The sequence below is a fragment of the Blennius ocellaris genome, assembly GCF_963422515.1.
Source record: "Blennius ocellaris genome assembly, chromosome: 15".
NCBI classification, from domain to species: Eukaryota; Metazoa; Chordata; class Actinopteri; order Blenniiformes; family Blenniidae; genus Blennius; species Blennius ocellaris.
In genome coordinates this window covers 10315299-10342563 of record NC_137664.1, presented here as the reverse complement: position 1 = coordinate 10342563, position 27265 = coordinate 10315299, and the positions used below count along the sequence as shown (strand labels likewise).

At 43.7% G+C, this 27265-nt stretch overlaps 2 protein-coding genes across 3 annotated transcripts; both read right to left on the bottom strand.

Annotated features, from left to right (window-relative positions):
• Window positions 1–5057: 5057 nt before the first annotated feature.
• car15 (carbonic anhydrase 15) lies at window positions 5058–9736 on the bottom strand (the record flags this gene model as incomplete). Its single annotated transcript, XM_080509903.1, is given in 12 exon segments — window positions 5058–5096; window positions 5098–5283; window positions 5366–5526; window positions 5606–5672; window positions 5765–5800; window positions 5802–5858; window positions 5974–6119; window positions 6264–6288; window positions 6290–6441; window positions 8251–8280; window positions 8369–8463; window positions 9561–9736. Coding segments are annotated over 12 exon segments (1170 nt in total).
• A 106-nt stretch (window positions 9737–9842) lies between these two features.
• dgcr2 (DiGeorge syndrome critical region gene 2) lies at window positions 9843–25646 on the bottom strand. Of its 2 annotated transcripts, XM_080509975.1 has the most exons (11): window positions 25276–25646; window positions 18987–19019; window positions 16829–16951; window positions 14666–14752; window positions 14362–14572; window positions 13999–14075; window positions 13714–13896; window positions 13400–13603; window positions 12778–12930; window positions 12294–12530; window positions 9843–12192 (listed from the first exon to the last, which is right to left on the bottom strand). In XM_080509975.1, the coding sequence occupies exons 1-11, from the start codon at window positions 25355–25357 to the stop codon at window positions 11960–11962; spliced, it is 1623 nt and encodes a 540-aa protein (XP_080366101.1). In that variant the 5' UTR covers window positions 25358–25646; the 3' UTR covers window positions 9843–11959. The 2 variants fall into 2 exon arrangements, with proteins under 2 accessions (XP_080366101.1, XP_080366102.1); XM_080509976.1 differs by lacking the exon at window positions 18987–19019.
• Window positions 25647–27265: the final 1619 nt, after the last annotated feature.

The following is a 27265-nucleotide window of genomic DNA, read 5'->3' as shown; positions in this document are numbered from 1 at the left end:
CGACGACGACGAGGAGGAGGAGGAGGAGGAGGAGGAGGAGGAGGAGGAGGAGGAGGAGGAGGAGGAGGAGGAGGAAAGTTTCCCGGCTGGAGGCGGAGAAATCATCTGCAACGAGTTCAGCTGCCCGTATGACTCCCGTCATACATCTCAACGAGATTGTTTACGATTTATGGTGCTCTAAAAAAAAAGAAAAGAAAAACGCATAGGTTTTTTTCTTTCTTTTCTTTTTCTTTTTTTTTTTAAACGTGTGAAACGCTAAAGTACAGCATTCCCCCCCCCCCGCCCCCCTCCATCTCTCCAGTCAGTATTTCAACAGCGGTTCCTTCCAATCCTTCCAAGTGAAAAGTTTTTAACAGATATTTTTTTCCCTTGGCCTCAACTGTCACATAAGCTTAACCCTCGCGTGGAACAGAAACAAACCCACACAAGATCCAGAGTTTGAAGCAAGCAGGCCGTGTCTCCAGAGCGTCTGAGGGAGGAGACGTGGTCGTTTCCATCCAGCTGCTGGGTGGGACGACAGCAGAGATGGACAGAAACCTTCGCACTACTACCTCCTCTGCGCCAGTTCTCTTGGAGGCAAGGGGGGGGGGATGAAACGAGTTAAAGAAGAGACTTTAAAAAAAAAAAAGAAAAAATGAAGCAACACAAATGTTTGAATCCCGCCACAAAATTTGGAATCGGTCTTATTTCACATGCGTCGACCCGCCAACAACAAGTGATGCTGCTTTTCCTGATAGTTTATGCAAAAAAAAAAGACAAGAAAAATGTAAGAGATTTAAGAGATGTGCAACATTTGTACTTAGTGATATTCCAGTATTTTCCCAATTTGGTTTGGCTATTTTCCCCTCTTGCTTGTTTCCCTTGTGTGTTTGTGTGTGAGCAAATGTGCATCAGGCCACCAACGAGAGTATTTGCCGTCGTTACTTGTACGTGTGCGAGAATGTGAGTGTGCTGCCCCCTGCAGGCTGCTCAATGCCAACCCAATCATTCGAGAGGAAGAAAAGTGGAATCAGGTGTCACCCATGCGTTGAGCAGTAACTTCAAAATACAAGTTTAATCTCAGTTTTAACCCCCCCCCCCCCCCAGATTAGATTAGAAACTTCACTATAACGAGTGCCATATAATGTTGATTGAGAGACGTATTAACACGCGCGGGACAAAATACTGCCGATTTGGCTTCTTTTTTTTTTCTTTTTTTTTTATGTTCGTGGCGAGTGTCTTCGTTTGCATGCTCATACGTTTCCCCTTCAACTTCAGCTTTTCGCCTCATATTGCCAGTGTTCAATGTTTATCATGAGGCAAACAAATTCATACAATCGGTAGATCTCCCCGAGTTCAAGAGGGCCGCTCTTTCCTTTAGTAACACGCGGACAAATGTTGTGAAATGCACTTGAGGCTCGCACTTCTACTTTACACCCTTTCTTCGCCACTCCCTCCCTCCACGACTGAGTCGGCCATTGCTTTTCATTCAGCTGGATTGAGAAAAGGAGATCGTTTTGTTTTGCCACCGGTGATGTTCATATTGTATATGATTACTTGTATAGAAGATCTGAAGCTTTTTTTTTTTAAATCTTCACTAGGGCAACACTTTTAAGATGCATCTTCTTCTTTTTTTCTTCTTTTCTTTTCGACTGAGTATTTAACAATATTTTCAGGGATCTGCAAAAGAAATCTGATGGTGTAAAAGGTTGCTTATTTAAAGAAAAGAAATAGGTCCACTGTGTACAGGAAAAGCCTCGACTTCCCCATCAAAAGATTGTTTCTTGTAGAAACGTCTTCATTTTTCTGCTCATTTGCTTTGTAATCCTGAAATGTGTAAATAGTGCAACTGTGAATATTATATAAATATATATATAAATATATATATATAAATATATTTTTGTTCCCTGGGGTTTGCTACATGAACACAGCTCAGATGCCTATGTATCATAAAGAGGGAGGGGGGGCGATGAGCTGGTAGCAGGAAATTCAGCTTGTGTCAAGCTTTTTTTTCATTTTGTTTTTTTTTTAAATTTTCTGTTGTAAATTCTATGAAAAGTTGTTTGCGGTGTTGAGAGAAAAAAAAACGGTGCAGAATCGGCACGAGAAGAGAACTGAAGTATCGGCCTGCTCCTCGTGTCTATTTATTATATGACAAATGTATGAAAAAAGGAATAATTGAAATAAAGCAATTTTGCATAAATAAATAAGGGTTGTTTATTTTTTTATGAGGCGTCGACATACTGTGGGTCATTTAAACCAATCATAATAACACTGAAATACTTATTGCTTTTTTTTAGGTGGCAAATATCAGGAGTTAAACACAAAGAACACAGTTCTTTTCATTACAAATGTCATATTACTCATCTGTGCAGCGATCTGGTATTAATTAATTTCCCCTGAAATCACCAAAGTAGAACATCACTGCTTGAATGGTTTAAAAAAAAAGTATCTTGAAATTCTCCATTATTGTTAGTTGGGCTGGTTTGTATCACATTCTGGCCGTTCAGATGAGGGACAAGTAGTACATTTTATTTTCAATTAAATGCAGCTGGAATACTGTTCATTTCTCAAAATGTCCTCTTTTTCAACCAGATTCAGACCATGATCAAATGCGGCAGATTTGAGTCCAATAATCAAAAAGTCCTTCCAGGCCATGGATTTATCTTTTATCTTGCTTTCGTTACTGCTGCTCCTCTCGTCTTCCGCTGAGTCAGATGTCCTTTTCGCCACTCAGTCACTGAAGGTCTCTTCAATCAGGGAGCTTTTCCAAACCACCAGTGTACTTCATTTGTACTGGATGTGCTGTTCTGTGTTTACTCAGACGACTTCACCCACAATGTGAGCAGCTTTAATCACGGCAATTTGTTGCTCAACGCAAACAAAAGCACTCCTTCTTACGCCCCCCCCCCCCCACCACAGGGTTCGTGGTCACGTCGGTGTGCCGCTGCTTCTGTAGGGTATTTAATATGTCAGATATTCAAAACGTGTCGTCTGGAAGTGAAGTCACAGGTCCAGGACTTTAAATGAAGTCCATCCATCATCTGCTCCTCGTGGGTGAAATATCAGCTGGCGTGGCGGTGAAACTCTGCAGCTTTGACGTCACCTTCGCCAAACTCTGGACTCTCATTCACAACGTCCCCGGAGAAAGAAAAGGCTCACAGTGTGAATCGAGCGTGTATGTGTGTATGTGTGTGTCACTGGCCCGAGGCCGTGACAGGAGGAGGATGGTGTGAGCACCAGCAGAGAGGCTGGGCTGGGAGAGCGAGCTCAGGCAGCATGGGGGCCCCAGTTCACCCTCGCCTCCATCTGCCTAATGACATCAAAACATAGCAGAAGAAGAGCACAACACCTCCCTGCCAAGCAACCTCATTGGTTCCACGTTATCTCTCCAACTGCGCCGTCTTGTTTTCTTTCCAGACTTCTTCCGTAACAAACGTGTTTCATGGGTTTGCTGTCAAATCATTAATGTCACATCTGATTATTTTTTTCCCCTGCACTCTTGGACAGCTCGTAGTCACATATGTCGTTGTACACACTGATTGATAAACAGAAGGATTGATGTTTTTACTCGCAGCGTTGACGGCTGTATAAGGCTGCTGTGTCGCGTCATTTCCCTATTTAACGTGGACCACTCTGCAGCCACAGAGTCCTTTAAAACCTTTAAACCACTTGAAAGCGACAAATCCTATGGACTAAATCAACCATGGTTAAAAACTGCAAACATAACACAAAACACAGTTTTTATTGTTAGAATACAGAAGAGATCAGAAGAGATTCAATGACGAGGGAAGTTCAAATGTAAAATTCAACACATATCTTTCTCTTTTCTTTTTTTGTTGCACAACTGAAGCCAGTCTTCACATGCAAACATACACATTTGAGTTGGGTCAATAATTACATTTATGATTGGATGGTAAATAACAAGAGAAGAACAGATATACATTTTCTTTGGACGGGATCACTAAAAGCATTGTGAAGTGTATTTTGGAATATTTGTTACTATTTAGTATCCTGGGTAAGTCACATTAAATAACTGAGGGGCTTTGCCAGCATGGTCAAATGTGTTTAACAACCAGAATATAAGTATTGTCAATAAACAGAAATGTCACATTATATATGTTTACACTACTGGCAATGTAAAAAAAAAAAAGAAGAAGCTATTTGAATCATATAAGCTGCTGGGCTCTGAGCACATCCACTGTCTTTACCCACAACTTCAAAATGCAGTCCTGTTGTAAGCATTTATTGGTTCATTAATCAGTTTAGTCAGATGTGAAGAAAGTGTAAAATAAGGAGTCTTTTTAAAGTAGCTACTTAGTGCAGGTTTGGTTCATTCCACTCATTTTTCAAACGGGAAACTGTCACATTCTGTGAAATAATTGTCAGAAATGCTATGTCAAAATTTACTAATTCAGTTTTCTATACATGACATTTGGAGACAACAATTTTCACGTGGTTTTCGCAATGTTTTTTTCTATTTCCAGATCTGAGCCGCACTTCGGCCCGCGTCAGGCCAGGATCTGCATGTGTTCAAGGTCATATATCAGCTATTTCATCAACTTTAAAGACAACTGTATGACAACAAGTATTTAAGGACTTTTTTCTTAAACACAATGGAGAATAATAAAGGATATTTTTGTGGTTATAAAAGATTGTAATCACTCTGTTCTTCTTGAAGCTCCAACATCAGACCATTTTTTTTAATTCTATGAACAAATTCTACACATGCGCTTCAGCTGCACTTTGTTAGGTCGCTAACATACGACTAACTAATATACTAATTATACCCACTGAACATAAAACATGGTGGTAAGCACAGACTCACAGCTGCTCTTGGAATCATATTAAAGTGTTAGCAATGCACCAATGGAGTTAAATAATCCATTAAAAATAACGTTTACAGTACTCTTCTTCACAGTATGATTATTTTATGTATATTCCACTGAAATATTTCAGCTTCAGTAAATCCCTGTATGCCAGAATCCTCTGAAATAAAAAAAAGAAATGCTGTTTTTTGTAGTAAAATGAACTTTAAAATGAACTTTTCTTTCATGATGTTGACTTCAAGGACAGCATTAAAGTCTGGAAGCGAAGCCTCCGAGCAGGACGATTGGGAAGCAGACGGAGTGACGGCGCCGGCCCGAGGGGCTGAGCCGCCGTCCCGCCGAGGAGTTTGGCATCTTTGGAGGCCGACACGGCGCGGCTGAAGGTGGCATGGACGTGTCTGAAGTTGTTGTGCAACGGCGTGACCTGCTCTGCGTCCTCCTCTGTGGAGAAGATCTGTGAGGTGAACTGAGCCAGCTGAGGAAGAAATGTTATAGAAATATGTTACATTTTTTGTTTTGTTTTTACTGAGAAACTCAATCCTGCTCAGGAGACGTACCTGTGACCAGGAGATGTAGACGGGGACTTCATACAGAGTCCACACCACAGCTTGAGAACACGGAGGGGTAGTGAGGCTGCCAGAATAACGATAATACTGACTCATGTTGTGCTTTGGTAGGAGGCTCATCAGCGGGAATGGCTTGACTTTGGTCGTTTGGCCTGGAGAAATAGCACAAGTTGCAGTGAGAGCGGGGTCACAGCGAGGGCGGGAGGGAATTTCCTCTGAGACCCATTTAACCTTTGTAAGCAACCGAAGACAGCTTTTGTGAAATGTGTCCAAAGTGAACATTGTCTGCATAAACCACCTGCAACGAGATCGAGAGAATCAGTAAATCGCGTACAAAGAGAAAACACGCCAACTGTGAGAAATGCAGGGCGTTTTTACAATCACACTGACATCAATGAAGAAACCAAGAACGGCCAGTCCGGTTGGGGTCCTCCAACGCCGCCGACATGTTTGGATGGATTGCCTTCACGTTGACGATGTGCATCTGACGTAAACACAAACAAAAGCGTGGAGACGTTGAGGGAAGGTCCGCACCGCGCTCGGCGACCGCGGCGGGTTGGCTGGTGACAGTGTAGCGCTGTCTACTGACCGTACTGTACCTCCATCGGGAATCTGCGTCTGTCCACCGTGTGCTCCGAGCCGTTGGTGACCGGGCCTCCCCAGTGGAAGTGCAGCTGCAGGGTGTGGTACACATCTGGAAGACCCCCGCCACTCACCGACATGCCACCACCGACCCGCAGGATGACTGAGCAACAAAACAGGGACGCGTCACCTCCAACATAAAGAGAGCATTGCATGACCTTCGTGTGTGTGTGTGTGTGTGTGTGTGTGTGTGTGTGTGTGTGTGTGTGTGTGTGTGTGTGTGTGTGTGTGTCTGCTGTATGTTCACCAGAGTGTCCATCGTTGGCGAGTGTCCCAGTGGCCTGTTTGGGTTACGTCGAATCCTTCGAGGTGTACGGGCCCCAGGGAGTCGTTCCTGATCATGTCGTGGTCCAGATTGATCGGCGAGTGATGGAGTTCAAGTAAAGGGTGGCAGGAAGGGTACAAGTCTCCCCATGCGTAAGGATCTGACACAGAGAAGGCAGGAGATTAAGGAGCACGACCCGAGGCGACAAGGCTTAGAACACAAGAGGAAGTGGCAGCAGACGGTTCATGTCAGTGTTGCATGTAAAAGGAAATATATACTTTTAAAAGCTTACAACTTTATAACGCTACTGCTTTGTAGGTGTTCAGTTCTCATTGTTTTACATAGATCATATCATCAAAATTCTCTTCTCTTCTCTTCTCTTCTCTTCTCTTCTCTTCTCTTCTCTTCTCTTCTCTTCTCTTCTCTTCTCTTCTCTTCTCTTCTCTTCTCTTCTCTTCTCTTCTCTTCTCTTCTCTTCTCTTCTCTTCTCTTCTCTTCTCTTCTCTTCTCTTCTCTTCTCTTCTCTTCTCTTCTCTTCTCTTCTCTTCTCTTCTCTTCTCTTCTCTTCTCTTCTCTTCTCTTCTCTTCTCTTCTCTTCTCTTCTCTTCTCTTCCTCTTCTCTTCTCTTCTCTTCTCTTCTCTTCTCTTCTCTTCTCTTCTCTTCTCTTCTCTTCTCTTCTCTTCTCTTCTCTTCTCTTCTCTTCTCTTCTCTTCTCTTCTCTTCTCTTCTCTTCTCTCTTCTCTTCTCTTCTCTTCTCTTCCTCCAAAGAGTGAAAAGGCTTAACTATTGAGACTTTACATAAACCAATATCCCAACACAGCTTGATGCACTAAGAAATAGTTTGAAATACTCATATATGACAGATCAGCACCAATGCAAATCTGATCAAATAAAATCATCAAATCGATCAACAACCAACAATTCAATTAATAAATACAGCATACAGTAAAAACACAGTGTGTACAAGCTCACACCTACATGAACACATACATACATGGACACACAAAGCAATATAACTATATGTGCCAGTGTGTAAACATTTATATAAGTTGACTAAATCAGGAGGTTAGTCATGAAGATGATGAATTACATATACAGTGGACGAGGCCTTAGCACTTATTTGGCCATAATTTGTAAAAAAAAAAAAAAAACGTCATATTTTTTTTCATCTCATAATTTTTTTTTTATCTTTTCTGTTTGAGGGCTGCACCGTCATGCGGTGGTCAGCGCTTTGTCTTCACTATGATGTGAGACCAGTCGCAGGCCCAGCTGTGTGGGGTTTGCACGTTCTCCCTGTGCGATCATCGGTTTTCTCCCGCAGTCCAAAAAAAAAAATAAAAAAATGTGCACTTAAGGTTAGTTGGTGACTTTGAATTGTCCATAGATGTGAGTGAGTGAGCTTGTCTGTCTCATGAACTGCCCCGTCTTTCATCAAACCCCCCCTGAATTGGACAAATCTTTCAGCAATTTCACATTTTCACACAGTTCAAAGGTCAGGAGCCTTGATGGAGTCACTCATAGTGATCATCAAGTTGCTCTCATTCCTACAAACATCTGAGGGAGACGATCAAAACCCGGTGAATTGTGATCAGCTTTGAATAGATTATGTTCATAGGGTTTATTTTTTCCTGACATCTATTCCCGTCTTTGTTTTTCCCTCTTGTGAAATTCTCAACAGACGAGTCTCTTGAGGCCTCCAGTGATTATTCAGATGTAAATCACTCCTTTGATGATTTCCTCACATCTCAAAGAGCCATTCACCCTCCGAGGAGCAGTTTGCAGGAGGACACTGCCTCATTTTAAGGTGCCTCACGTCATTTGAATTATAGAAAGAAGCTCGTTCCATGTCACGTTTGCGTATTATCAACAAATGGTGGGACGTTACAGTGATCATCTGCATTCCGATGAGAAACAATAGCCTCTTGGTTGTTTTAAAATAATAATAAATAAAAAAAATAGTCCACTTACCGCAGTGTTGCTCATCATAACAGTAGTCGTCTGCAAAATAAAAACACAAAATCTCTGATTTCGTCACATGAACGTAGGATATCCCCCCCTTCCGTTAACACCTAAGCAAAGGTCTCACCTGACTCCGCGTGTGAAACAATTGTCAGCAGGAGAGCTGCAGCCAGATCATGGTGGGATCCCGCAGCCGGACCAGGACCAGACAGGTGTCGGTATCTGAGGTAGACTGGAAACAAACCTGCGCTAAAGCCTCGCTTAAATAGGAACGGGAGGTGAAAGCCGAGTTTTATCTTCTCCCGGTGGGATCAGTGGACTGTGTCATTACCACACTAGTGGTCTTTTCTGATCAACAGGCTCATTGATGGAGGGACAGCTTCACCCCCCCCCCCCCCCTCCTCCTCCTCCTCCTCCTCCTCCTCCTCTTGCCCGTTCCTGCAGGCTGCCGCCGCCAGTATAGATGCCCAGTGACTAGTAACAAGCGCCATTCATCTCACTGGAAAGCCAGAGGATGCGTTAAGAGGCTCAATCAGATAGAGTGAAGGTTAAAATAAAAAAAATAAAAAAATGGTGAAACATTAAAAAATTACAGTTTTATAATATTCCAAATCCTTTTTATGCTTTTATTGTAAATCTCCATATTATTGTTCGCTGAGAAGATCTCCTTCAAAATAAGCATTAGCTTGCTATCGTTTTTAGCAGGGGTACTTGTGCTATTATAAGTATTGTTTTCGCCAACAAGTATGTGAAAATTACACCATGCCATCTACAGCCTACAATCTATATTCCATAATTTAATACGCTAAACAATTTGAGGCCAATATTTCAATGTTTTTCTTTATAGACCATATGCCTGTGAAACACACTCTGAAAGAGACATTTTCTGCAGGCAAGTTAAAGTTATTTTGACATAAAATAACATTGAAGTCCAGTAGTTGTATTCAAGTATACTTCAAGTGCTCATTCACCCTGCCAGTGAGGAATCATGAAGTACAAAGCATTAGATATTTCATCTTAATTTAGGACTTGACTGGAAACTGTGTATAAATATAGATTTGCCCGCGCGGCTCGGTGTTCAGTGTTGCGTCTCTCCTGACCAGGATTAGATGTTGTGATTCTGTCACTACTCGGCGCCGGTGGACAAAGCCTCTTTTCTTCCCCCCCCCCCCCACAATGCTTTCCCAGCCGGGTATCACCATCTCCACTCCGCCGACTGCCTTATGAGTCACTGCGAAGCCGCACTATATCCGCTTTCTTTAAATTATTTCAATCTTCTGGCTGCCTTGGATTGGATTCACCCGCGGCCTCCGTCTCACCGCCGAGGGGAGGCGGGGGAGGGGAGGGTGGGGATTTCCCCACAGCCCACCTTAATCCCGCTCTGACATTTGGCTGCTGCAGGCTGGAGGAGTTTCCTCGTCGGAGCGGCCAAATGTCGCAAACCGATGAGGTTCAGCATGTGTTTGCATCCACTGACGCATGAGTTGTCCTTCATGGTGCAATTTATTTGGCATTTGATTAGATGTACATCTACCTCAGAAAAAAAACAACCCAAAAAAACCCCAACCCCAACACAAACCCGCCCCCCCCCCCCCCTGCAAATGAAGCTTTTCTTTTGCATTTTTAAAGGCTATTAAAGTAAAGACAATGAAATGTAGCATTAGTTGAATTACACAGAAGACATTTCAAACCTTTACACCCCCCCCCCAAAAAAGAAAAGAAAAGTGGTGTCACACACCGCCGCCACAGTCCGAGACAGACGGGACGGTGTGGATGTCGCTGTTGTGGGCAGGTTGTCGACGCATATGCGGATATTAAACTTCACTCAGGACACACTGTTGAGCTACAAAAAAAAAATGCTTCCATCCAAAGAAAATAATCTGCCAGCATGCCAAAAGATTCCACAAAATAACATGCACTGCAGGTCCAAAGAAGCATTTTGGAAAGTAAAAACTAAACAAACTTAATGGGGGTGGGAGAATCCAAACCAGTTTACAGTCTCCATGACAAACACATTCACACTGCACTGTTTCCACCATGAATGTGATTCTGTTTGTTAATCCACTATGGATTGTCTAAGCAAAGAAAAAGCCAAGAAAAAAAAAAAAGGGGGGGGGGGGGGGTAAACTGAAAAGATAAGCACACAGTATTTTTTTTTCCTTTTCTTTTTTACACAATACATTCAAACATGAGATACACAGATGTGCAGTCAGACACGTTTACAGCTGTTTTCTTTCCCCGACGCAGATCATAAGCGGCCTGGATGCTGGTGGCTGTGGGTCGACTTCTTCAGCTTTCATCAAAAAAAAAAAAAACGATTGTCAGCATTTACAGGGGGGGGGTCTAACTGGTGCCACGCTTTCTCCCGTTTATTACAATTTGTGTTTCAGACGGCGATCCCACCGAGGGCCGCGAAACGGAAGAGAGACTCGCTGCTTCCAAGTCCACAAGTAGCCGGAAACAATCTCGAATACAGAGAGATCCGAGACGCACTTCATGAAACACCTCATGGATGGTGGGACGCCATCCGAATGCGTCATTTCTCTCACCTCAAAAAAAACAAAACAAAACAATTTGATTATGGGGGCGACTGTGAAAAATAGTTTTTAAATAGTCAAGCTAGAAAATCCAAAACTATGATCAAATAACGGGATCATTTGCATGAATATACAACTTCATGATTGGAACAGTTTTTTTTTTTGTCATTTACCGAGGGGGATACAGCTTCTCTAATCTTCACATATACACTTTTAAAAGTCTTCGTCAAGGAAACCCGCCTACGTCTATCCCACAATTAAACAGCCAAGATCACGACCTGTAGTCATAAATTATTAACAAAAAAAACACAATAGCAAACTTATATTTATCAGTATCACAACATTCTTTGACACGTAATGCCTCATCGGAGCATTACCTGATAAAAAACCCCTAGCGCAGGAACCGAGCCGTACCTTCTCATAAGGTTAAACCGTTTGGACTACAAAACATGTTTTCGCTGCAAATGTGTGCTATAAACCTGGAAGACAGCTTCGCGTATCACACTAGTAAAATATCGGGGACTGGGGATTTTCATGAGCATCACAAACTGAGCTCGGGGACATGCTGCGCTGGACAGAGTTGGACGTTGTTGTTGTTGTTGTTGTTGTTGTAGCCCGGAGACTGATGGATCAATACGGATGCAAAAAAAAAAAAAAATGCACATGGAACAAAAGCTGGCGTCGCTGTGCATCAGTCTGTTGTATTTCGGCCTTGTGCTGAATCAGAGACACACAAGTTGTTGTTTTTTTTTAAGAGTTTTGACGGGCGCAGACCTGAGGGGGTATTTACACCGGGGCTTCGCAGCTCGTTCAGAAGGATTATCAAGATGTTTTCAAAAGGTCCCAAAAAAAAAAAGCTTTGTTCAATCAAAAGTGCAGCCATCTCAATTTGATGTTTTGTTGTGGGGGTTTTTTTCCGTCAGTTCCTTATAGATGCCAGTGTCGCCCAAAAAAAAAAAGAAAATAAAATGTGGCGGACTAAGGAGTCGTCAGAAAGGGAGCGTCCTCCTGGCCCATGCTGCCCCGCCTCCTGATGCATCTGTACACACCTCCCCTCTTCCTCTGAGCATTCAGTGTTCCAGCTCAGCGACACAACAGTCTGCCGCGTGTGACGTCTATGACCTTTCCTTCGCCAGCAGGTGAATATCCGTGTGCAGCTCGCCGCCGTACCGCCCACAGTCCTATATGACGGTGCTGAGGGAGGAGGTGCAGTCTGGGGGCATGGGGGTGGGGGCGTGGCCATCCGTGGGCGTGTCGGGCCCCACCAGGAGGGTGCTGCTATCTATGGAGTCCTCCCTCTGCTGAGAGGACGGCGCCGAGTCTGGCACGGGACCTGAGGCGTTGGGAATGTCGGCCTGGAGCCCGTTGACCATGGCGTTCATCTGGCTCGGCACCATGGGAACCCCGCTGTGGCCTGGCGGACGCGAGAACAGACGGAAGAGGGGAGGGCGAGGGCTTTAACACACCGCACGCGATGGGATTCTTACACAGACCCGAGAAGGGAGGCGCACTCACCCAGATCCACGTAGAGGAGGCTGTCTGGGTTTATGGAGGCTTCGTACGGCGGAGGGGGGTCGTCGGGGTGCTGGATGTCGGGGTATTTGTAGGCTGCGTACGGCGGAGGAGGCTCCTGGAAATGAAAAGCACCTCCCTCGCCGTCGTCGGACAGATGAAGAGGAGTGAGGCCAGTGCCAAATGCATCCGGGCCGTAATCGAAGCCCGGGACTCGTCGCCCAAGGTTGAAGTGGTGCACTGGGCGAAATTAAAACAGATCAACAAGTGAAAAGACTTTTAATTGATTGAAAAAAAAAAAAAAAAAAAAAAAAAAAAAATGTTTCAAGAAGTGTCACGGTAGTTCATCAGCATGCTTTATCTAATTAACGCCGCAAGATCTGCGTCGTAAAGAGGCGTTGAGAGTCTCGCTGAATACAAAACAAAAAACACCTCTGAGGTGCAGTTCATGTGAGGCCTCGCCTGTCTGACCGACTCAAGTACTCACAGTTTCCTCCGATTAGCGTTTCGATGCGTTCGCGTCTCCTCTGACGGAGTCTGTGCACCATGAAGAGCAGCAGGGAGAGAATGAGGAAGGACGAGATGCAGCTGACGATCAGCCTCATCCCGCTGGCCATGGAGTCGAACAGACTGTTTCCGTCTGAGGCGGGAGGGAAGCAGAGACCATCGCATCACTTTGTCAACACTCAACTGGGCTTTTTTTTTTTTTTTTTTTAATACATCAAATACAAACAAACTGTTGGCTGAGTGTTTCTAGTTTGAGAATATGTGGTGCTGGAATGAAAAGTGAGAATCGGCGTAGTCATAGATTGTATAACGCGATGACTCTTCCTCCCACCGCCGTTGGTTTTAGCGACGCTGCCATCATAACTCTGGAGATGTCATTTCATTACACAGATGAGGCGGAATTATCTGAATGAGTGCTGTGGCACCAACAAGAGTCCTGCCTGAGTGACCACTGATCAAAAATTTAAAAAAAAATAAAAGCACTTAAAATAATAAACATATCGTGAGGTGCCATTTGATGCTGGAGTTGTCGCACACGGGCGCGAAAACAACGTTCTCCAGTCATTTCTGAGAAAGCCCGTGGCCACCGGGCGGGTCAGTACCTGGATCCAGACAGGTGAACTTGCAGCACTCTTTGGGGTCCTTGCGGAAGTGCTGGCACCCCTGCGGCCGCTCGCACAGCGCCGCCACGCACATCTCCGGCTCGCCGTCGTGACACGTGCAGCTCAGACACGGGTCGTCTCCCTTCGGGGTGAAATAGTAGCCCTCGTTCACAACGTTGTCTTTTATATCCACACACGTTTGCCCTGGGAAACAAAAACAAAAAAACATGCTTGTGGAACCGGAATAAAAAGCTGCCGTTTATATTTGTGAGAAGAGAGAGAGAGAGAGAGAGAGAGAGACAATGAGCCCGTACGCCTCTTGCACAAAAAGGGAAACTTCTTGTAGCAGTTCTCGGCGTGCCAGCTGTGCAGCCCTCGGTCGTTCATGCTTTTGATCTGGAAGCGCTGCAGCTGGGCACAGAAGACGTTCTCCTGGGTGGGAGACGCCTCTCCAAAGTTTGTCAGACCCTCGGGTGGCAAAAAAACCTGCATCGAACCTGTAATTTGAAACGGCAAAAAAAAAAGTGGTACGTTAGTACACTTTGAAGAATCGAAACAACACTGGGACACTTTATTCTATTAATCCCAGTCTTGATTACCTTTGTAGGCGACTTCCCAGCGGCCCTCCAAGGAGTGATTCTGATTGGTGATTACATACTGGTATCCCACCCAGAACCTGAGAAAATAACCATTAAACTGTAAACGACTGCACTGTTTTCATTGTGAAATGAGCCGATCAAGGATCCCTGCAATGGTTAATAATGACCACTAGATGGCGAACAACCTGTAACAGATATTATCACAGCACATATTCCATCTGCTTGGAAAAAAAAAAGGGTCAAGAATCAATTTCATGGTTGAGAAAAAGTCACTCCTCGGTTGGTTTCCTTTCTCTTTAGGCGACCGAACAGTGAAAGTGTGTGCCTTCAGACATAAAAAAAAAAAAAAAGCTAAACACTCACTTGCACTGGTCTTTGCGCTCGCACACTTTGTCGTCGAAATCCACCTCGATCTTCAGGATGAACTGCAGCTCCTCGTTGGTGACGAACGTGGCCAGCGAGCCGTTGACCTTCTGGCACGTGTCCACGGCCTGCCAGTAGTTCTCGTTCCTCAGGTACACCTTGTAGCAGCTGGCAGTCTTCTCGTAGTGGTGCCATCCGCTGGGACATTTCTCTGTGGGGGGGCGAGAGGATGAGGACGGCGTGAGGCAGATTTCGACAGTCGAGGGCCAAATACAGTCCTCTGGGAACAAGGCGAGATCCGTACTGTTGAAGCGGACAGGCTGAGCCACTCCCATGACGTCTTCTACCTGGTCGTACCCGTTCCCAAAACGAAATCTTTCCTCTTTAATGGCTGCAAACAAAAACAAAAAAAAAATCATGGAAAAAAGTAAATAATTGCACAAATGAACATTTCTGACAGGATAAAATGTTCTTGAATACTCAAGGACGTTTTCACTGCACGCATCAGCTTATCTTTGAGCAAAACGGCGACAATAAAAGTGTCGACAATATTTAAAAAATGGGAACTCCTGGTGCTTGTTTTCTTTTTTGTAATTAACTTTTGTCAATCCAGTCCTTATTTTCATTCCCTTCAAACTGCATGATTTCGCTGGTTTCCTCCTCCAACATTCCTGAATTCTCTCCTTAACAAGAAAATAGTGTGAGGTATATAGAAGTTCAAACTTTCTCACCCAGGATTCACTCTTTGTTTTGAGCCTGTTCAAAGTCCCCAAGAAACGTATGATTTGCATTCTATTCACTCATAACATTTGTGTGACGTTGCGTAATTAACCAAAAATCAAAACTCAATACAAATGCTATACATTTCTCCCACAATATGAGTAACAGAATACAAAATCAGGTTGCTGTATGATCTGTCAAAACCTCACATCCTCAAATAATCTTTCCTGACGTGTTTCACTTTTAATATCCCCTCAGTTTAAGTTAATGTTTTGCTGAAGATTGACTGTGTTGTGGCTGATCTTTAGTTTCCAACCTGCATGGTTCCTGTGTCCAAGAAGCTGGACATTTCTACTTTTCTCATTTTGTTTCTATATTTGTCAACCTGGAATTAGCATTAAGGATTGCTTCACCTTCACCTGATACGCAACAAGAGATAATCCCAGTGAAGAACATTGGTTTTCATGCACACTGCTGATTTAATCAGTGATAACCCCTTGCTGAGAAACGCTTGAGGGGATATTTTCTTGTATTTCTCTGTGGAGAAAAAAAAAAGGAAGTTTGTGGTTTTGTTTTCAATAATGAGCCGACTGCTTTTAATGCTCCCAATTGTTAATTCATTTTACCTCTGTTTTAATGCTGGCAATTTAAATAGTCTTTCATCATGTATTTTTGCTTTTAATGTCTTCTCCCCATTTAACAATAATTAAATACGAAAACAGTTTGGGTTGCATGTTGTGGATGAGAGGTGATGTAGAGGGGGGAAAAAAAAGAAAAAGATAATTGTTATTATCAACATGTTGAACTTTTGAGTTATTTAGCTCAGCTATGACATTGTTTGGTGAATAATGATCAGCAGATTTGCTGGTGAAAACACTGTATGTGTGCCAAGGAGCTGTTCTCGTGAATAAACAAAGAAAACAACAGGAAGTTTCTTCTTAAGAGGTCAGTGCTGTTGCTTGTTCTATAAATGTGGCTTTCCTGAAGCATGAATAGACGCCAGTGTGAAACCTCAATCAGGGCAGAGTGTTGCTGGCAGGCCTGCCGCCGTAACTCAAGGCATGCACAACTCCAGCTGTATGGAGGTCACATGCTGGACTCAATCCTTTCAATAATTCCCATTATGCGGTCAGAGATCCGGGGGATAAGGTCTTTCTGGATTTAAGGGGACAACAATAGGATTTCGGTCAAAAGGCTTAGCACTGCAAACGTCTACGCGGCGTTGAAGAGATCAACCGGCAGTAAACAAACACGGAGTCGCAGACACATGTGCAGCCACTCAGGACTAAACTCTACCCCCCCCCCCCCCCCAACCCGACGCCGTCAGTCCAGACCTACGGACCTGGTACTGTGAACTGCAATCCTGGACTTCTCCCACTTACAGACTTGTAAGAAAAACAAAAAAAAAGAAATAGAATTTCCAAATGCGACTAGGTCATCCTGTGGCTCAGTCCACCCCCCCCCCCCCCCCCTCCCACACACACTCACTCCAGGCCATGACTGTTCATATGTAGTCATATGTAGCATGCATCAGTGAACATCTCGGTGCAGCTTGACTATATCCTTCGACATCCTCGAGGCATTCTTGAGTGCATCCGCACCTGCATTCGGAGCCGCTCGCTCTGTGATTCGATCATTCGGGTGCGAAAAGGTTCGGGGTGTTGCTATTCTCCTCTCAGAAATCAATCACGTTATGGGTGTTGGGTAACGGTGTGGGTGTAAAAGGGCTCGAGTAAGCTGTACTCACGGGGACAGTCCATCTCGTCGCTCTTGTCCTCGCACGCCGTCCAGCCGTCACACTGCCAGGACATTGGGATACACTGCATCTTCCCACTGCGGCAGGCAAACTGCCCGGGGCTGCAGCGCTGCTCTGGAACACAAACAGGAGGGTTCGCGTGGTCACAAGCCGGCACGTGACTCGGGCCTTTTCTAAACAGCACAAAGCCAATTTTCAGTCAGGAGTTCAGCGGAGAGGTTGAATGTAGGCATGTGAGCTCTCGGGACGACCGGCAACATATGACTCGTCTCGGGTGGTGGTCGGGCGAAAATCTATAGTGTGATATTAAAAAAACAAAACAAAAAGAATGAAAGAAAAAAAACCAAAAACATTGATGTTCTTCCTGACAACAACCAAGGAGCACTGCCACCGGCACGATGACCGCAGCCGGAGAGATGAACTGAGTCGGCAGCGACTGTACAATACGATACAGTACACACACATATTAATGCAACATAGTCGAAGGCTGTGTGCATCACTTTCCACTGATTTGGCGTGCATGGGAATCTAATGAAGTTCAGCCCGCAGTATTGTTGAATGCGATTTTACCATCTGTCTTATTGTTTTAGCTTCTTAAATGCAGACTTGCAGATAGACGATACACGCAGCTTTATGAATGGCGCATTACTACAGAAAGGAGAAGCAGTGACGGTCGGGGTTACTCAAGGGTGTAAACGTCTATGGGAGTGATCAATAAGTGGTTTGTTATATTTAGAATTACTACTTTATGCCACGTCCAATTTCAGTTTCTAAAATTAAAGCCTCTCTTTCACAGTAAAAGCTTACAGCTCAATTGAAGTTAGTATTTTCGCTGATTCAAAAGGAAACGCCATCCAAAACCGTGTGGCAAACTTAACCACAGAAATGTGTTTATGTAATTGCTTTGTTTAATGAATGCATCCATCTTCTGTACTGTTTTTTCTGCAACTCAAGGCCACAGGGGGCCCTGGAGCTGGATCCCAGCTGACAACGGGCAAAGACACTGAACCGGCTGCCAGCATATCGCAGAGCAGAGACACAGACACACAATTTCAGCTTACTGCTTTTAGGCAAATACATATTTTTGGAATTTGGTGTAGTATCCGATGAAGACCCAGAATGGATGAGGTTGATGATGGAAAACAGTTTTTTTGTTGTTTTTTTTTTTGTGTCCAAAGTAATTGAAAGAAACTATAAAATCATAAATTACTTGTATGAAGACAAAATAGAACCCTGTGCTTAGTCTCTGGTGGCGGCACATCTGTAGAGGTATTTGTCCTTTTTGCACAGGCGGAATATTGTTGCTTTGCACAAAAACAAACTGAAAAACCAAAATAATTCTATAAAAAAAAAAAAACACCTTTGTTTATTGATAAAATATGGAACCATATTTATATACAGTATAAACAAAGGGTGTGGTGCAGAATAGGATGTTATAGGGAGTTTTACAACGAAAACACTTCCTCTTTGCTACGTAACAATTTATAAACTTAGGAACGAAAAAGGAAAACGAAAATCCACTGCAGCGGGGGGGGGGGGGGGGGGGACTGAACGTATTCAGATTTGATCTGAGGCACAAATCAACCGAGGAAAAAAGGAACAATGTCTCTAATCTCCAGACAAGTTTAATCATGTCTGCAAGCTACTGCTTTTTGTTTGTTGGCTGAGCGCTGACAGAATCGGTTTCTGAGGGTTATTCATCATATTTCCACAAGATCACAGGGGAGGGGAAAAAAACAACAACCCCAAACTACATGACTTTTGTAAACGCGTTGTTACGGAACAGTTCAGTTATGTTGGCAGCTGGGAGAAAACGGCCTTAAAGAACAGTAGACCCATTCTGAACCTCTGTAGGCTTTTCATGAGCGTATTTATTATTCAGTAATACGATCTGTGTTCTGTAGGTGGCTACAAGCTCACCACATGTGATGAAACAACAGGTTTACCAGGGAGAACAATGGTGCTGATAGGGGTTGGGGGTGGGGGATTACTTGTGGAGATTTACTTTTATTACATTAAGTGACCTCTCCTGAATTATTGACAAGGGACGTGTGATGTCTTAGGAAAACCTTATTTTGTTTTTGGAGAAAAGTTGATGAGTGTATGCTAGCAAAGAGCTACTACACTGGAAGACAAACTGCTTGCTTACCTGACAATAATCTTGCCAGAGCTACCCGTGGACCTGAAACAAATAGAAACAATAGAATGACTGCCCGTTTATCAGTGCAAGGTCCATTAAAAATGGTTAATTTCACTTCAGCTTCGACTGAATCAACCCAAAACAGACTAACAAATACAATGTCCGTCTTGTTTCTGTTGCTCGCTAAAGTCGACTTCTAAAAGAAGTGTCTTATTCAAAATGCCCACTTCTCTCTGGCATCTATTGCTGGGTAGAACTGAGCGCACAAGCCCTGCTATTTGTGAGAATACAGGTGGTTGGGTGTACCTACAATAGAGAAACACTATTTTTACTTGAACCAAAGCTCAGAGCTATTTCAAGATCGTGACTGTTGTTTGGTGTGTGTACTGGCCATCCTAGGAGACCCTGTCACCACGACCGTGCAACAAGACAACACAACTAACCAACAGGGCTTTAGTAGTTTAACACTAGGTTTAATTTGCACTATAATGTGGATTGCTGCACATTAAGGGAAAAAAGATTTTAATATCAGTTTGGAAACTTGCCACTGCAGGATTGCTCCAATATTCAGAGTAAGTCGACTTGTATTTTCAACCTTGGCCAATCTCACTCTAACGACCCTATTTTACACGCCTATTATACAAGGTGCTTGCACACTTATTGGATTAAACCTCAGTAATGGAAGACAAACTTCTACTGAGTGGGCCTCCATCACCAAATGCGGAGGAACGGCCAGCTGGATATGAACCCAAGCAGTGAGTTATTATTGCAAAATTGTTCTCGTTATGGATTGTCCATAACAAACATGTTCAAACACAAACATGACCGCGGGCCCAAGTTCTCCTTGGTGGAGTTCGAGGAGGTCGTATCGTCGGCCTCAAAGAGGGTATGGGTTCCATTTGGCAGCCCAGGACGTGAGGTTTGTTCAGGAGGTGGAGGAAGTACTTTAAGGATTTCCTGACACCTGGGGCCAAGTACCCCTCCAAGGCTGGAGGCTTCTCGAGAATCCTTATCTGATTCCATTGGTGGATGTCAACAGTCAACAGTCAAGCGACAGTCAAACCTCCGATCCAGGAAGAACCGTGTGGCTTCCATCCTGGCTGTGGAACAATGGACCAGATCGTCACCTTCTTGCAGATTATCTCGGGGGCATGGAAGCTTGACAAACCAGTCTGCGTGTGTTTTGGGAGACTTGAGGGAGGTTTACAACCACCTCCCCAGGAATGTCTGGTGGAGAGTGCTCAGAGGGGCCACCTCCCATCTGACTCGGGTCATCTCAAAAATTTGCTGGAGAGATTATATCTTCGGTTTAGTCTGGGAACAGCTTAGGGTCTCCCCCAGATAGGTTGGGAAAGTTTTGGGGGATGGCGATATCTGGGCTGTTCTGCTCTCCATACCGATGTAACCTCACATGGATCAAGTGGAAAAGAAGATGGATGGTTGGGGCCCCGTGCTTCGCTACAACATCAACAGATATCACCTTTAACATTGCTGTATTATATCAAGACCCTTTTTACCGTGTGTAAACCAAATAATACTTCCAACCTCTTCAGCTCATAACACTATAGTTGCTGATGAGCCAATTGGCGAATGTGTTTTAATAGCAGCGGACTATTTAGTTTGGGAAAGCTAATGTTACACGAGGCTCTGCAGATGTAATCACAGATGCAAATTTGATTTGAAAAACGCATCAAATCTGGGTTCGACACGGGAACCCTCTTTTCTTTTCTTTTCTTTCCGGGTTGGATCCCAGACTGGCAAAAGGTAAGAGCGGAGTAAGACAATGGACGTCACCTCGTCTCAGTTAATGCCAAGTGGAGTGAAACGCATTACAGACTGGCCTCCGTCTCCTGGAAGTGAATGTTCTATGATGAAGCTTGAAAGTGTGTCATGATAATGGATAGCATCAAAATGAGCACGTATACCAAATACTTTAATGTTAATTGCGAATGCCTAACACATATTTAAAAGAGGCTAACTGCAAATTGACTTGGGGGGGAAAAAAAAAAAGTGTATGCCTTTCAAAAGGTCAGTCAGTTTTACAATTAATGCACCTTTAGACACCGATTACTTTTTAAAATTACTTTTCTAACGAGTGTTGCCAAAGCAACACTTTAACCAGAGGAGGCTGTAAGCTTTTCCTTTGTCTTTTCGTTGCTCCTGATGTAACAAATTCTTCCTACAGCAAAGGATGATTTTGATAATTTACTTTTTTTTTTTTTCTTTTTCACTAATGCATATTGTAATGAGAAAAATCCCAAAAGCAGATGGTTGCCACCTGTACAGAAATGAAGCTGGCTGCTCAAGCTTGTGCTACATGTGCTCCATCACAACTATATATTAAATGCCTGGTTCGTGTCCCTGATGGATGTGAGCTTCATTTGAATAAGGATTGACTGCACTGTGCAATACTGATAACTGTGCTGCAGAGTATCTACGGGAAGAGAATTTATTCAGATGCTGGTAGCGCACTGCTTCAGGTTATCAGATGTGATAAGTTGAAGGCACAGGGTGGACACATTCAGATGAAAACATCCTTTTTTTCCCCTGACACAGCTTCAAGCAGGAGTGCGTTTCTTTGTGCGTTTCTTTTGGGGCTATCGGAATTTTCTGAAGCCCTTGAATGAACGATCGAAATTGAATGTGGCTGTTTGAAGGAAGAAAAAAAAAACACTTTACAATGTTTGATGGGGATTTCAGAGATTCCTCTGCAAGAATTGGGAGAAGCAGCTAATGTTTTGTTTTTGCAGATAATCGCTGATGGCTCATAATTGCACACAGCAAAAATCCTGAAGGAGGCATCGCTGCACCTGCATGCACACATACCGTATCTAAAACAAAGGCTGCTGCAGTATATGGAGCGGTGCCTTAAATTCAAAGCAATACGGGCAACATGAGAGGCAAAAGAAAGCTCGGAGGAGTGTCGACTGCGTGAAGAAGAATACACAAGATAAAAATCATCCAAGGCCGAGACCATTACTCGCTCAAACTCTGGATTTCGTGATGTGAACACGAGTGCACACTGGCAGTGAAAAGTGAGCCTCTTATATAACAAGAAAATACAGTAAAGAAAGAGAAGTGGCCTCCAACTCGGTCTCGCTGAAGTGCGGCGGCACAGTGAACCGGTCCTGTGCACACGCCGCGTCATCCCCAGCGCCCGGTGATTCATATTGATGCCGAGGTTTTGCTGTTGAAACCAGTGAGTGGGTACATGCTTTTGGCTCTCTTTCTGCTACCTCAGGTCTACAACAGCTATTTTTTTCTTTACACCATGGGAATGAAATGCACCGCCAGGCCAACTCCCTTCAAGAACCAGCCACAGTTTAACAGCTCCACTCCAGAAGATAATACTGGCTGTTTCATATATTAGAACTGGCTATCAAGAAGCAAATTAGCTTTTTTTTCTTTCTTTCTTCCTCTTGTGTGCAGTCATGTTTAAAGTTTGGGAACTTTCACTTAAGACGCGGCAGATTTAATACTTTGATTAGTACCAGAACTGCCTGATTCAAAGTAGTCATATAAGATTATTATAGCAAGGTACAACATGAACTTTCTTTTAAAAACAGTATTTTTCAAGCAGTGCTGACAGCAGTATCACTTTCTGCTGCATTATCGTAAATTGAACCTGTAACTCATGGCAGCAGTCTGATTAGGCAGTGTGGTGCCATGGGGGTGGGTGAACGCTCTGACCCTCTCGGGGAATAGTCTCAGGCTGTTTGTGGTTGCGCAACTGCGAATACGGACGGCCATGAACCCGTCTCGTCGCCAACAAAAGACTACGATCCGAGATACACTCAGCCCCCGTCCAACAGCACAGTGTATTAGTCTCTCTCTCGATATATTCTAGCTCGATTATCAGGTCGTCTACGTGAGCTTTCATCTGCTCAACCGTACCCGACGGCAGCGTGAGCAATAAGTTGCGAGCGATTGCAGGTGTGACCGTGATTAAGTCTCCCTGTGGTGGTTACAAATGTTCATTGCTGCCTGCCATCCCGCAGCAAGAAAGCATTAATCTGAACACTTGCTATACACATCGCAAAGGACTTAAAAGTGGAGACAGGGCAAAGCTTCATATTTGTGGGAGGGTGACGTCGAATTGAATAGACGCACTTCATTGAGAAGATCGGTTACACGAGCACTTTCCAAAGATTATTCTCAAACCTGTATCTCATGTCGTCTGTAATTGGTTCACCGCAAGTTAACTCGCCCAACATTGAATTCACTCGCTCAATGTAAGTGGCTGGTTGATGACAAATGGTGGTCTGTCAAAAGTGAAGTTGCTGATTTATTTTTTTGTTGGTAAAACCGACTGTGATAAACCAGCTGTCAGTGTTACACGGATCGATCGCTCAGCCGCTTAGAAAATACACAAAGTACAGTCGACTGCGCAAAACCCACGGGGGAAACTTTCTACCTTCTTGAAGAACTGGGCAAGTTTACATGATGTGACTCTGACCGAGATCTGTTCACGTCAAACATGCCTGATTACTGTTGGCAAATGTTTTTCGTCCTCCCAATAATGTCTACTATACAGAAGTACTTCACTCTGCTTCCTCAATTTTAGTGCGCCTGTCTGATTTGCGGCGTACAAATCCGCGGGACCTGCACAAACACGTTAACCAATATACCTCGACACCGCGGCGTCACGCGAATCAGATCCCCCGTCAGTTCCTGCTTTTAACCCGATCGCACGTAGGGGCCAAAACTGCGATTCTTTTCATGTGAATGCACGAGACATCTGGCGGAAATTTGAAGAGGCTCCTTCAATGAATGCTGAGAGTGTGTCGAAGCACAGCTTCGACTTAAACTGGCCAACATTCACTGCTGTGCTTTTATCAAATGTAACCACCGAGAAGTATGACAACCATGCACACTAAGCAGGAGCACCAAGCATCAGTCCTCCTGAACAAACTCGTGAGGTTTTTTTTTGCATATCGCAACCGCAGGACCTCGCGAACCATGCAGGTAAATTGTTTTTCTGAATGTTCATTAATGGATAAAAGTGATTTTGAGGGAATTTCTTCCAATATTGACTCGTATGGCTCTTCAACTTTGGCAAGTGTGCAAAAACACAGCTTCCTAAACTGGCGCTGCCAACCGCGATAACCCAAAAAAATTAAGCAATAGTTTTAAAAACATTTACGACGTAAAGATTGTAGGCTGAAAATGTGTCGAAACCTTTTTTTTTTTTTTTTGAATCTCGCAAAAACTGACTTTTCCTCCATGAAATGACAACTGATTTTACTGATGCATGCCTGTAAAATAAAGTTTTGATGTGAACCAATGTTGGTTTTTTTCCCCTGGGAACAAACCTGGACACAAATGAACAAAACAAAGTATACAGTGTTTTGTGTGCAAACCGTCTTCGAGGCAGGAGGTCTTCTGGTTTGAGCCAAACAGTAATGTGTTCATCCCCGAGCAGAACTGATAACAGTTTCTCTAATCCACACGATTGTCTGGATCACAAGATGAGGCTTGGAGGAAACCACAGGATGTAGAAAAGTACTGTACAAACACATGCACCCAAAGCACTTTGGGCGTCATATTGAGACAAATCACCTCAAGTCTATTTCCTTGTTGGATGTGCATAAAAGATTGGCATGTTGTCGTGGACATGTCCAACTCAAAATCAACGAATTAGAATCCGAGCGTTCTGCTGGAAGTTATTCATTTACTCAAATCTAATAAGTGGATTATTCGATTAGGGGCCGCTGTGTGATTTTAAGATTTAGTCTCTTGAGTAAACACATTTTTCTTCAGCCTGGGACGATAGCAGTACATTTGATTTTAAGGAGTTAATAATCATGAAGTGGAGCGAAGACAAAGACGGTTGTGACCAAAAGATAGAGACGAGGAGGGATAAATCTCCAACATGCATTTAAAAATGACAGCTTATTTACAAACAGCAGAGATAAAAGTAAATAGTTTTGTTAATACGCCTCAACAACAAGAGTGGAAGACGTGTGTTTTGGAAAACTAAGAGGATCAGTAATTGTTTTCTTTAATCACGAGAACAATATTGCAATGTGGACTATAAAACACTTTTCAAATGTTTTGTTTTTCACCCACCGTGGAGGTTTTTTCTCTCTCGTAACAATAGGAGCCGCGAAGCAGCCGCGGCTCCGGCTGCTCGGCGGGGACGAGCCGCAGCAGAGGCGGCTTAAAAAAAAAAGCACCAGAGTCCCCGGCTCGTCCCGCAGGCCTCCCCGCCGGACCATCTCGGATCCGTTTCCACCCCCCCACTTTCTCAGCCTTAACCCCGGGGAACGTGTGCAAAGCGAAAACAACTGATATTTACCTGTCCGTGGCGGGTCCGTTACCGTGAGGACGAAGAGGAGAGAGAAGAGGACGAAACTGCTGCTGTCAGCCTTCGGCAACATTTATCCTCCATTCATAGTCACTCCTCTATCCAGAAATTAAAACATTTACCGAGGATCTGCACCGCCGACGCCCCTCTCTCCTCCCCCCCGATTTATAATGTTAAACCATTCACGCGATTTGGAAGCATTATTTTTTTTGTTGTTGTTGGTGGTTTTCCTCCTTTTTCACGCGCTGAAAGCTCCGGCTAGCTCGAGACAAAACGGCGCGTGCGGGTCATAGTCGCAGCACGGATTGTGGTTTAATCTGGCCCGCGCGGCTAACGCTGCTAACAGGCTGAGCCGCTGAACGACGTCCGTCCTCCGCCGCTTGCTCCTCATCCAAGATGGCCACGGCCTCCCATCACAACAATCCCAAACATGCAACACAGACCATCAGCTGGAGGAACTGCCGGGGCGGAGTTAGGCACGTTGTAACACCCTCCCCCCTCCCGTTCGTGTGCGCGTGTGTGTTGCTGAGCTGTTTATCAACCTTATCAGTACATTCTCTCTTTTTTCTGTGAACTTGTTGAGAGGTTAAATTAATTAGGAAAAAAAAAAAGAACTGTGCTAAATATAGCTCAACATCCATAACCAACGCTAAAGTCACGTGCAGATAGGGGGCGGATAGGGGGCTTAGACAGCTGGGGGGGGGGGTGTTCTGGGGAATGCCCTTTCCTAACATGACTTTCCAGAGGAAAACAAAAGTACTAATCATTCAATCAAAACACATTTTAGATCCAAATCCAGGAAGAAGCGTACAGTGATAAATTGAACTTTAGTACCAAATGTGTGGCAGTTATGTATAAAGACCATCCGTGGTTTGTGTGAGGTTCTTCCACATTGTGAAATCCTCGGGCCCCATTGCTCAAACCCGGTTCCTCTTTAGTTCATCTTTCTTTCAGCAGGCAGGTTAAAGTAGTTTTACTTTTTTTTTAAGTGATTAAATATTATCTGCAGCTGTGGATTGGCTGAGTGAAGTATTTGACCTCTTCAGTGACATTTTGTATTTTTACAGAAAAACAGAACACATGCCTGATCAAGCTTTTTTTTTTTTTTTTGCAAACCAAAACAATTCCAAGTGCTTGGTCAATTTGTTGACAGTGAAACATCTGCGAAACAAAGCTTTTGGTAAAGGTTATTTAAAAATGTTATGTAACATTATATGTGATCTCTGTCGTTTCATCAAACAACAGTTTCTTTTGTTGATCAAGAACCTCTCGAGACTGTATGTGCATGCCTTGCAACACAAAATGATACTGAACCAAGGACATGTCAGTAAGACCTGCACTTATCATTTCGGAGAACATTTGCTCTAGACATATCACAATAACTGTACCAATGAAGCTGTTGAACCCTTTTTTCTAAGACAGTTGTTTGGGAATGCCTATTTATTAGTGTCATTATTTCTAGCATAAGAAATGCAGTAATGAGACAGAAGAAAAATAATGGTCAGATTCAAAAGGGAAATACACGACTTGAGGTCATTTTGCAAGAGGCAAAACTAAAATTAACAATTGTCAGCCCTAAATCTTTTGATGTGGAGATAAATTACATTGCATTGAGATAATACAGGGAGTCAACAGTAGTATGTTCAGGTCTTCTATTTTAAAATTATTATTTGTACTAAGCCCCTAAATTTGGGTTTTGTAACAAAAAATAAATGCGTAATACCAATTGTTTCATTAAACATTTTTCAAATAAACTTCACTTGATATTGCAGCATGACAACAATCTGAACCGTCTCTTTTAATTTTTTCCTCATATTTCTCACTGCTGTGGTCATGGTTACTCCTGTTGCTGTGTTGTAAGCTTCTTTGGGCTGGACGTATTTTCTTATCACAGAGCAACACACTAAGATCCACCAACCTCAATAATTGATTATATTGTATGGTCTTCCTTGAAGTCTGTTCGGTGGAGTCTTGTTGACCT

What these genes read in the sequence shown, in the direction of transcription:
- dgcr2 (XM_080509975.1), bottom strand. Translation starts at nt 25,357, where the DNA reads ATGTTGCCGAAGGCTGACAGCAGCAGTTTCGTCCTCTTCTCTCTCCTC. An exon ending in TCTGGCAAGATTATTGTCAG is followed by an intron (nt 16,952 to 18,986) that starts GTAAGCAAGCAG and finishes TTTGTGTTCCAG; the next exon opens with AGCAGCGCTGCAGCCCCGGG. An exon ending in CGACGAGATGGACTGTCCCC is followed by an intron (nt 14,753 to 16,828) that starts GTGAGTACAGCT and finishes TTTTGTTTGCAG; the next exon opens with CCATTAAAGAGGAAAGATTT.